The 12298-nt window shown below is 40.4% G+C and overlaps 1 protein-coding gene across 1 annotated transcript in view; it reads right to left on the reverse strand.

The window, feature by feature from the left end:
• RAPGEF5 (Rap guanine nucleotide exchange factor 5) overlaps positions 1–12298 on the reverse strand; it is a 155573-nt gene that overhangs the window by 79762 nt on the left and 63513 nt on the right. The window contains exon 9 of the mRNA XM_053990492.1: positions 11285–11410. Within this exon, the coding sequence (XP_053846467.1) occupies positions 11285–11410 (126 nt within the window). The remainder of the gene's footprint in view (positions 1–11284; positions 11411–12298) is intronic.

Raw genomic sequence — 12298 nt, forward strand, 5'->3', positions numbered from 1 at the left:
GTTTAAATGACTAGTTAATTCTACAGTGTGAAAAGGGGTTCCATAAGTAGTCTTTGTAGGAGATTGTCTTTGCTTTTAGCAAGTTATGCAGTTTGCTTAATGAGTAAATATGTACAGCACATGCACACATAGGAAGGTGTCTCTACAGAAGGAGAATTGGGGGACCATAAACACTGCAAATTCTTTGGTGGAGAAGAATTCTGCCACATCCTTGGTGAAATCCTGAGAAAGAGCTCAGATGCAGGAAGCCATCATCTGCAATGTGCAGGATTTGATAACTTCCCAGTGCAGCACTGGGCACTGCTCAAAATTTATTGGGAAAGTCTTGCAATGCCAATGATAAAGCAGGTAGGAAAATCCAACCTAGCTTAATTTACTTCTGTCTCTTTGGGAAATTGGAGTAAAGAGTTCACTGCAGACAGAGCTCTGCTTAGAAGCCACATGCTTCCTTTTCATAAGTTCATCAAAATCTAAGAATCCAAAAAGAAATCAATATGGCCCAATGATTAGCTCAGTACAGTTACTGTGTAGAGACTGAGAGATTATTTAGACAGACTGAATTAATGCGTGGATTCCACTAAAAAGATTCTGGTTTCTCACCTGAGGAAACACAGCCAGAGTGTCAGTACATTTCCAGCTATTTGCCATTCACACAAGGAAGCCCAGGCCTGAATCTATGTGTTTTTTAGCTCAAAGCCTGAACAACCAGGCTTTGCATATGAGAACTGAAATTGTGGCCACTTTAGATGGCTCTGATTAGTGTCTTCTCTGACCCTGACCACATCCAATCTCTATTAACTTGCTAAATATGGCCAAACAGCATATATTGCAAACAGTAAATCGTTTTAACAGTTATATTTGTATCCACAGATGTGTTTTAAACATTCCTGTGGTGGTGAATAATCCCCTATTTGCAAGATAAAAGTATTTTGTAAAAAGGCCTAAACTGATGCTGTATTCATTGAACAAATATTAGTACCTCTAAAAACAGGAGAGACACTGTGATACTGCAACCAAACCAAAAAGGTGATGCACATTTGCATTCTATGCTTGTCTTCTACTCTGCCAAAAGGAGCAAAGCTTGTCTTTGTTCCTCCCAGCACCAGACTAAGTAGGAATGCTGCTCCTGATACAACACACAGGTCTACTCCCCTCACCTCCCAGGGAAAACAGAGATTAAATGAGGGATGGTGCTCTCAGTCCAGCCACTCCAAGTGAGGAAGCAGCATCAGTCAGGCTGGCAGGGGACAGAGCTGATGCACAGCAGCTAACAAAGGCATGTGAGCTGTAGGCCCTTCCCTTGATCAAACAGGGCTGTGTAGCTCAGCGTCACCCCCTGTTCAGGGCTTACCCTTTTCAGAGCCTGGAAATCCATCTAAGATTTGATCTTCAGCAAGCTGTTAAAGGAATTACCAGCCACTATTCATGCTCTTCCTGAGTTAGGTCATCCTATTATTTTCCCAGTCATCAAAAGAGGCTAAAGTACTTTTTCCTGCAACCAGCAACTGCTGCCGCTCCCACATGTCAGAGCCTTCCCCGCTCGGATGCTCGCGTTCCAGGCAGTGACAAAAAGAGCTGGGAACTGCCTGCCACACGCTATCAGAAAATATATTCGAGGAAGGCCTCAAGGTCATTGCTAATTTCAAACCCTGTTTCATGTTTCCACATGAAACACCTAATTAAAACTTTTCACTGGGTAGTTAAAATGAAATCGGTGCATATGCACTTGAGACCTCATTTTCATGTGCTGTGAATTAGAATACAGGAGGTGCTGCACACAGCGGTAGGAACACTAATCGAGGAAGGAGAGGGGAATACCTGCTTTGATTTAGAGGAAGATAGTCAGCAAAAATACCACTAATCGCCTAGGTTTTCATTCCTTTGCTCTTTGACTGCCACACAGAACCAAGAAAAATGGATGCAAGTGGTGTATTAACTGCTACCAAATCAGCGTTCTCCACAGGTGGCCATGTGTCAAGCACATCTTGCAAAATGCCACTACCTTCCATGGCTACAGTGTGACAAAAGCTTTAGACTCTACAGGCTATATACTGCTCTCACCAAAAAATATCTATTAACATCAGCAGGGGCTGAATTAAACTTTAAAATGGAGGCACAGTGAGTGATGGAATGGCCATAGCAAAAGGACAGGTTTCGGGGGAGATTTTAGGGAGGTTTCATGATTAAAATAAATAAATACTGGGGGGGAAATGGAGCCTGCAAAAAATACAAGGTCAAAGTGTCCTTACATTCCTGCTGTGTATGTGGTTTCAACAAACAAGGCAGAGACAGCCACTTTACAGCTGCCACTTTTCCAAAAAGTCCTCAGAGCAGATAGCCTAACTTTGGTCCAGCAGAGGCAGCTGAACTTAGGGGTATATATATATTTATCTATAGGGGAAAGGCGGTCTGCACACTGGCATTCTCCAGGTGGTCTCCAGAGCATGCCTGCAGAACAGATGCCAACAAATGCTGTCAGCATTTATTCCAGTGAGGTCCTGACTCAGGCCTCATCGACTCCAGAGCATCCTGCCACTGGAATCACGCTGACTTTGGCACAGACTCCAGATCTTACTGGAAGAATTTGCTCCAATGTAGTTTCTATTTGTAACAAAGCAATGTTTGACATGCAGAAATGTGTTCACTTGTTTAATGACACTCGACAGGTATCTTCTGTGTTACTGGCCCAAATCTTCACTACAGTGAAAGGGAACGTCCTTCCTGAAATTATTCAGGAGGATAGGAGGAAAAAGAAAGAGAAAAAATGGATACCTAAAGCACTGAATCCTTTTTACATGACTGTGATCTCTGGGCAGACTACAGAATCTCAGACAACTTCCAAAGAGGAAGCTGTGGTAGACAGCCATTGGTTTCTAGCTTATCAAAAAGTTTTCCAGTTATCTTGGGTAGTTCTTTTCAGCCAGGTCTAGACTATGAGCCAAAATGAAATGTCCTTGATTAGTTTCAATTCCAACAGAAAAGTCTGGTGTAAAACCGTGAATTACTTAAAAGTTCTGCACCACTGAAAAGTGAAAGACAAAATTACTATTCCTGAAATTCAGAAACTGCTTAAAATTTCTGACCTAAATTTGCATGGTACATATTCAAAGTATTATCAACTTTTCTTTTTATCTTCTTGAATTTAGGTAATGAATTCCCTAACTTAACAGAGAGATCCAGACACCTTTGTTATTCGGAGTTCCCAGAAAAGAAAAAGGGTAGTAGTAACTGTACAGAAGTAGATGGCAGGATAAATCCACTGTATTATCAGCATAACTGGGAATTTATTGATGTCATAAATCAGGAAAATGGAGAAAAGAACATTCAGAATGTCATCAAATGTATTTATCACATGGATAGAGGGAAAATTTAATGTCAGAAAACAAAAGAGCAGATGCTTTGAACTAATAAACTGGTATTTCTACTTCTCCAAAGGGAGAATATGATAAGATTAATTCTGTGTTAAGATTAATTAAGCCTTTGGACAGTCTAGAAACATAAGCAGGCTAGTGCTTCAAAATCTGGAGAGAAACACAGAAGCAGGGGACAGTGACAACTGTCCAAGATTGCAGGTCTCAGAGAGTTTCTCTACTTCTTCATGTGAGTAAATGGAGCAAAAACAGGACCAAGGAGCCATGCTTTCAGTCTTAATACCAACAGAACTGTGTAGTCCTGCTGCCCATGAGAAAGAACACTCCTGTCTTCTACCTGCTCCTGGATGTTGACCCCCATTCATCATTCATCCCCTTCTGTGTGCATGTGTGCCTTCATGAAGCCACTTGGTGAAACACAGGATTTAGATTAAAATACTGCCAACCAAAAAAATTGCTAGGACATTTAATTTGATCCAGTCCAGTTTCTGGATTGGGCAAGTCACAAGCTTTGGGGGATTTAGGAGGATGGCTGTGTTTCACTAGGAGCATCAAAGTAGCTCTCGCCAGCACAGGTCATCCCTGACACCATATCTCATTCTTACCCTGTATCTGTGACCCTAGAATGTGAGGGGAACCAATCCAGTTGGAAAATAACCCCACAAGGAAGGTGTAGTCTTTGTATTTTTCAGCTTCTTTATTCCCTCGGTCATTTCAAAAAGCAGCACTACCTGGGCCAGCCCAGGGCTGGGGACAAGCGTTTGGGGCAGCACAGCCCCTGAAGCAATACCTGAGGACCCAGAGGCTGTGTAGGGACTGCAAATGTTTGGCCTCGCCTCAGCTATGCTCAGGATTTTTTTTAAAAGTTCCTCCTGGCCATCAACATTTCAACCCACTTCCAGCTTCCTTGAGATTCCTGAACCAAGTCTCAAGGATCCCAAAGCAATTCCTCAACATTCATTAACCACTGCAAGGTTTATGGCACCCTTCAAGGTCCCACATGTTTAAGACCTCATTTTATACCTGGGTAAACAAAGGTGCAGAAAAGTGACGAGATTTGAAGAAGGTTATTTATTAAATAACCAACGGAGTCAAAAATAAAAATTTAAAGTTCTGTCTCCCAGGTTTTAGTCTGCTAAATACCATGTGCCCTTTTTACCCCTTTCAGCACAGGACCTAAGTCATTGTCCCACAGAAGAATGAGTCACCATTCCACTCTAAAGCCCAGCATGCAAAATGTGTATGTGGAATTTCCTCCTATACAAAGTAGCATAATGTTACAGAATAAATCAAAGAGGAGAAAATTAGGCTTTCTTTTCTTTTAAACACTAGGATGAGCATCTGGAGGAAAGAAAGTATTGTGGGAATACGTAACTTGACTTAAAGGAAAATACTGAGGTTTCTATTCAATGTGTTTCTATACTATGTTCACAATATATCATGGGAGCACAAGCATGACTTGAGTGCTTTTTTTTATAAGGAGAAGGATGACATAATTTCACCACTCTTTTGCACTCCTGGCATGAGGATGTTGTCCTCCAAAACTTTGTCCACATTAAATAGACTCAAAAAAAAAGAAGAGGAAGTCCTCTTAAAAGTATGTAGTAAATAAAAATAATTCTATCATTACTTTTAAAGTGCTGCAAAAGACTGAAACAAGTATGCAGATGATCCCAGTCCTACATCTGAACAGGAGGATCCTTATCTCTGGCAAACTTTTTCCATTTCAAAAAGATACCTGTGCCTGTCCCATACTGGGAAAAAATAAAGGAAAAAAAAAAAAGGAAACAAGGGGAAAAAAGGAAAAAACAAATTATAAAAAAAAAAAAAGAGAAAAAAAAAAAAAGCCTAGGACCTGCAGAAACCTTTTCTTCTCAGAAGATAAAGAGGTTGGCTTATGAAAAACAGGTGATCACCTGGGGCTATGCATTCATTCCAGCAGATGAAAAATCGAGCATCTGGAATGGGACATTCTCTCCAGAACATGACAGAACTAGATTCCACTCCCTGTTTCCCCTGATTCAGACCAGAGAGTTGAACTTCAAGTTACCTCCACAGCAAACATGTACCTAACTCTTAATTACTTATTCTTACTCAACAAGGAAGTATATTCTGACAATCTCATTGATAGATTCATTTTTTCTTGGCTTGTACTTGAAGACTAAATCAAAATTGCAAACTATCATCTTACCCTGGTAGAGCTCTCTCTACTAGTGCTGGCAGGTCCAAGAGGTATAAAGAGAAACAGCGAACTCCTGTGCTGACATGCCAAGTCCATTCTGTTTAAATGACTTTAGACATCTATACCACCTCGTAGCTGTTCAAGCCATGAAAGTTTTTGCAAAGCTGTGCTACAGTTGTTATGACCACTTGACCAACAGCTCTGCAAGAGATGCAGAGCAGCTGCCAAGAGTCAAAAGCAGTAAACCAACAAGCTACACAAGAGATCTGTCCCAAACAGAGCAGATACAACAGAAGTGATGATGTTTTTAGAAACTAATTCACAAATTTCAGTCACTGACTGTATTCAGACATCATTTGATGTCAATGTTTTAAAGAATATTTTTCCATTGGAGCCCTGATTACTGACCGTCAATCCAGCAGTACATCAGCCTGATGCCACAGCTTTGTCAAGCTAACCAAAACTGCAGCTCTGGACATGTCCTGACGTTCATTCTTGTCTCCGTGCAGGTGTCCAGCTGGGCACCCTAAAAATACCCCCGGTTTGTCATGGCTGGAATTTCCTTATGAAATTCCTCGGTCATGAGCAATCTATACAACCCAAGGCTCTAAATCATTAATCTTCTGTTGTAAGCCTTTTAACAGCTTCAGCTCAACCACTAACCTGCTTCAATGAGCAAATCATCTGTCTTCTTAATGAGACCACTGATTACAAAAGTTAGTACCCAGCAAATTAACAGAACTGTTCTTCAGTATCTGTTGTCCTTCTGAAAACATACCTGCCGCATATAATATATCTCTTTCATCTTGAATTAAGTCACAGAATCAATACACTCAAGCTGTAGCACTCATATTTTTTTAAGCAGCAGGTAATTCTAACTAATGTATACATTAGTCTGTAAAGGGAGTACGGGGTGGATTTAGGAAATGTTCCCCTTCCTCCTGATGCAGTAAAGTACTGGAAGAACCTCCTTGGAACATTCCTGTCAGTTTGTGAACATTTTATTCAGTTGATCTGACTATGAAAATGATACTATAATCTATAAAATATTCTCTCCATTTGCTGAGGTGAAAAGCCCTTTTACAATTTTACTTAAACAATGACACTATAAACAGACATGATTTTCTTAATGAGTGCATCACTTCATTGAAATAATAAACTGAAAATACTGAACAACACATTTTCACATCTATTAAAAGGCATTATTCGAGTTATAGTTGACCAAAAGGAATTTCAAAAACTATGGTTTAGTGCAAATACATCTTGAATGCATCCCAAATGTATGCTGGAGGGGAAAAAAAGCCATGATAAATGACTTCAAATGGCTTTACACACACAGCTTGCTTTCTATATTATAATTAATGATAATAATAAGCAAGCCTCTCCAAAAAGCAGGCTTGCTCTATAGCTGAATATTTCAATACAGATTTTTCATCTATTTTCTGTCAAAGCAATTTTTAAGGAAATTAAATATTTAAATTACATAAAAATACAAATATCCAGTTTCATATTTCCCTAAGTGTATAAGTATGATATGCATGTGATGATAAAATTAGAACTGCAAGCTTGCATAGTTTTTTTATGCTACCCCACATTCGATATTAAAATAATTTCTGTGTGTTTTAGACAATCATTTCATTTTATTTATTTATCAATACATTGTAGGAATGCAAAAGCACAGAGAAGAAGCTTATCTGCCTATTTAGAAGCTTATTGAGTTCTATTTACTTTCTACTCATAAGCAAAGCTGAAGTTTCAGGGAACCTAACACATACAGTAAGTTCAGTGCCTTCATTAAGCACCTTATTCTAACACATTGGGAAGAGGGAGTGGGGAAAAAAAAATCACCATTCATTTTTGTTTTTCTCTACAAGTCTGTAAGCACTCGTTATGGTTAGAGCACTTTTCAAACAGTATATTTACCAGAGAAGTTGGCACTGTGTGCTACCATGGAACACCAGTTCCAATATACCAATCTAGCCTGGTCACTGTCAGCTTCCAGTGTCAAAATCAATTTAGCAGCTCACATATAACAGAAACTGAACACAGAACTTTTTAAATTATGAGTTATTCAAAGCTCTTTTTTTCATTCAGACCATAAATGTGAAATGATACCATCCCAGAAAACTAAAAAAAAAAAAAAAAAAAAAAAAAAAAAGCAGCATGGAGTTTCTGATTTTGTGCAAATCATCTTACAGATAAAGATATATATACCCCAATTTTACACCCTCCAGAACACAGCCAGACTAAAGGAACCCCTTCTCCCACCCACTAGTTCCAAACCAAGCTTTCTTCCAGTGAGCCAGCCAGCTGTCACTTATATTCCCTCTTCCAGACCATCTGCTTTTTCTGAGAAAAAATAATTATATTTCCTCTTCTGAACTAGCAACCCAAACCAGTCCATGCTTCACCTGGTCCTTGTGGACTACAAACTTCCAAGACCACACCTCAAAGAATACCTTTAGGAACTTTATCTGCCAAAAAACCTCTTGTGCATCCAAATGTCATCTATCTTCTTTAGGTGAGTCATTAACTTCTGTACTCAAACTCAGATGAAGATGGTGAATATTTATTTGAATGACAGGAGAGTTTACCAGTCCTCATAATCAACCAGTCTAGCTCGCTATCACACTCCACACCTCATTCACTTTACAGGAAAGAGTTATTGAGCTACTAAATCAGTACCAAATTCTTCAATTAGGCTCAGAACCCTTTCTTTACAGAAAAGCACAGGAATCACCAGAGCTCAATTATAATACATTTATGTTTGCTGTTAATGCTGGAAACCCATGTGAAGCTGTACTGATCTGAAGAGACCTGCTTTAGAAACATGGTGGGTATAACACCGGAGGAGCCACAACTCCATTTCCCATCACATGCCTGGCACACAGTACATGTAGAGAGGAATTATGCATATGCAGAATTCTAACTTCATGTTCAAGTTGGGGTTTTGGGGTTTTTTTCATATTCCTAGAGGAGAACAAACTAGAGAACTCTGCTTCAGGCAAAATTTCCCATTGGCCATCTTGGAAAGAGCAGCTTAACTTCCAGGCAGGTTATAAAGCCCCCAGCTTTTAACAGTGACACTGGCCCAGGCTGACAGAAACACACAGACCTGCAAGCCAGGAGCATTTCTGCTTTGAGCTGAGCTGCCAGGAGGCCAGCCTGGATAGCAGGCTCTCCAAGAGCAGGGAGAACAGCCTGGCAGGGTGTTCAGGCCTCTCATTTACAGACTGCATGCCATTCCTTTGAGGAAGGCAGATCATCCAAGAAAGCCCAGTTTGAGCTCCCCAGGAGGGAAAGCTGGTGAAAGCTTTAGTGCAGGGATACTTGCTGAGAAATGAGGGTCCTGTGGAAAATGCACAGAGCATCTCTATTTTACTCCCGCACTGAGTGCCCATCACCCTGTGTTATAAAGAAAGCAGTGTAAAATGAGCTATGCTTTAAAAAATTAAAAAAAAAAAAAAAGAAAGATGGGCATGTCACACATAATAAGGATACCACACCCTGAACATGTTGTTCCTCTAACCTTTACAGTGAGCCCAAGGGACTGGAGAGTAAGCCAATGCCAATGAATCTGCCATCACTTTTGTAGCAGCAGGATGAGATGGGAAGGGCTGAAGTCCTGGATCCAAGCAGTATTCACTACAATTTACTCACTACAATTCGGCCTGCTGCTTTTCTCCTTGGAGAAGAGGGGGGATATCTGCCTGGAGCAGTGAACCCTGCCCAGCCAGTCAAATCCTGTCACCTGCACGTGTACCGGATCAGCTCTCAGAGCACACGGGAGGAAGGGAGGGAGAGGAAGGGATGGAAGCTCATGGCTTCCTGAGCATATGCAAGCCGCTGCCCTGCCACGGCAATGTGTGCATTTTTTTCCACTGAAAGTAAGCTGACCTGAGTCAGCTAAACTGAGAAGCTATTACAAACCTTGCCCATGTTCAGGGTGCCTTCTTGTTGACTATTCCTAATGAAGTCAATAGTCTAGCTGGGGGCTTACCAGACACACCCACAATGAGGACTTTAGGTTTCTCTTATAACTGGGCAAGGGCTGCCTGGACCCACCCTACAATGACCAGCAAAGTGCAGAACAGGGGGAAGAAGCACACCATGATTTATTATTGCCAGCATGAGCTGTAGGACATTCCCCACCCAGAAAAAAAGGGCACATGAGAAATGACCTGGGCTTCTGCAGTCTCTCAGTCGACATTTCTCTTTGCTGTCACCTCTAAAAGCATGTCCTAAAGGTCTAAAGGCATATCCTTGTCTGAGAGCAGTAATTGCTGTGATTATACTGCTCAGGATGGGTATGAGCAAATTGCTTGAGCTCCTGCTAAACTGAAGTCACTCATCTCCTAAATAGCAGTGACTGCTAAGTACCATACTTTTCAAAAGGAGAAGAAAAGCTGAGTGCTGCTTTCCTTTCCATTTTTGGAACTGTACTGCAATCTGTGCAGCTACAGAGCTGCAGCTGACTCCACAGCACCCTTTGCAATGACCAGAGTAGCAGCAAAAATATCCACTGAATTTTTTGAGTATCAGTCTCAACACTCCCCTCTGGTCTATGTCCACAGATCTGTAATCTTGTTTCCAAATCCTGAAACCCAATTGAAATCTGCTCCGGTTTAAAATCTTCTTTGCTTGAGCAACTCAACTTTTAATTGTGCTTTGTGGATACAGTTTAAAGATATATAGAAATTCTGCCAGACATCCATTGCTAGAGGGTCAGCTGAGAAACAATTTAATCTTGGGTAATTAGCCTAGCTAATTGCCCTCCTCCCTTCTGCACACTTACTGATTACACATCTAACTACACCAGACCAGACCCTCTACACTGCCGAACAGAACAGCATGAAGCTCTGAAAAAACAATTCATCATTCTCTTTTCCTTTGTACAGCCTTATTTCAGTAGGAATGAACTTGCAGATGACCTGAAAAGTATTTCTTTTCTAAAGTACAAGTCTTTTTTCTACTGTCCAGTGAGCAGAAAATGGAATAAATTGCATATACATAATGGCAAGAGACATGAACACTAGGTGAGTTTTTTGTTGTTTCTTGCAGTTATTATCCTCTGCACCTTTAGATGAATATGCAATCAGAATAGAAATCTTTACTAGGAGAACAAAATTAGGAGACATTGTGCTATAAGCAAAGCAGTCAAGTTTCTGTGAATTTTCAGTCCAGTTATTAACATCTGAATAAGTGCTTTCAGAAGCATTAAACAGAACGCTGCTTTCTTCAGTGTAACTTTTGATTGAAAACACAATTTAAAAGAAAAAAACACAAACTGCTGAATTCCCTATCCAGACCATTCTTTTTAATTCATGCTGAAAAGTTTCAGCCAATACTTGCATCCAAATATGCCCCCAGTAAAGTAATTTTAAGATAATTTAGAGTACTTGAAGCATTCATATGCCGTATACATTATTTAAATACACCATAAAACCCAACAATTCGGTAAAAAGCATCCTGAAATCATCTGCTATATCCTAATATAAGATATTAATAACAGCATCTAACAGTTAATGACAACATAATAATTTAAGTGTGTTGAAAATTATTGACCTGAACGCACTTTAGAGGAATGTAAATGCCAGAGGAGAGCAGCTACAGCTCCATGACTAATGTGTGCCCTGGATTCTGACCATCAGCTTTGCTATTTCAGTTTTGTGACCTAAATCTCCCTCCCCTACCCGAAAGAAACAAAAAACCCAAATAAGAAATGTCTTACTTGTTCTGCCTTCTCCAGTGCTTTTCTATCCGCCTGGAAAAACTGGCAGTTCTCTCTCGCCAGCTTTTGGACCAGCTCAATCCGTCCGATGTCATCTCTTCCCTGAAGCTTGCATAAAACTCCTGCCTTAAGGGTGGGAGAAAGAGCAAACAGATACTTAAATCCACAGTCCCAGGACATGACACCACCACAAATTTCAACCTTAAAAGAAATGCATTTGTTTTTTCATATTTGCGGTACTTCGGTGCCACTTGCTGAGCACAAACAAGTCACTGCTTCCCGGGAAACAACTGGAGAGGAACAGAAGCACATCTGAATCTCCAAAAGCATCTGCTCTGGAGGAAAGAAGGCAGGGCTAACTAAATCAACCTCTCCTCCGAGTGCAACTATCAGATATGCTGTGTTTTATTTGTTCCTGTCAGCCTGTTTCCTGTTACATAAGAGAACAAGAGCAAGAGGTTAAAAACTCATGGGAAAGTTAGCCAGGAACAGCCCTGGAAAAAGAATGAAGTGCAACACAAGGCACTCCTAAAAATAACAGTCTGTAACTCCCTCTGCTTCCACTCCAACCATTTTTCACATATGCAAGACTCAGGAGTTAAAAGACAGTTGTGCCACATTTATTTATTCCATAAATAACAAATCTGTATCTCTAGGTTTTGTTTAAGGAAGGAAATATTTGCTTTAAAAGCTATGTTAGAACTACTTTTTTTTTTTTTTGGCTAAATCTGCTATTCAAGGTATGTTGATAGTGTTTTGTCAAAATGGTTGTTTTCTAAAAATGCAGATAGATACATATAAAAAGCTGGATTTGTGCTTGCACACAGGCACAGTAGAGACTCATTGCAAAGTTAGCTGATATGGGCTAAACTGCTCCTTGCAAAGTCAGTGGCTGATATCACTGTCCATGATTTGGTTATGGATATAGCCTCTGCATAACTGAGACCTGGGGCGATGATACCACCAGCTTTTATCAGCCCAGATGTTCCCTGATGGGAGCAGCAGATGCCTTGG

This window comes from Vidua macroura, chromosome 1 (genome assembly GCF_024509145.1).
Source record: "Vidua macroura isolate BioBank_ID:100142 chromosome 1, ASM2450914v1, whole genome shotgun sequence".
Taxonomy (NCBI): Eukaryota; Metazoa; Chordata; class Aves; order Passeriformes; family Viduidae; genus Vidua; species Vidua macroura.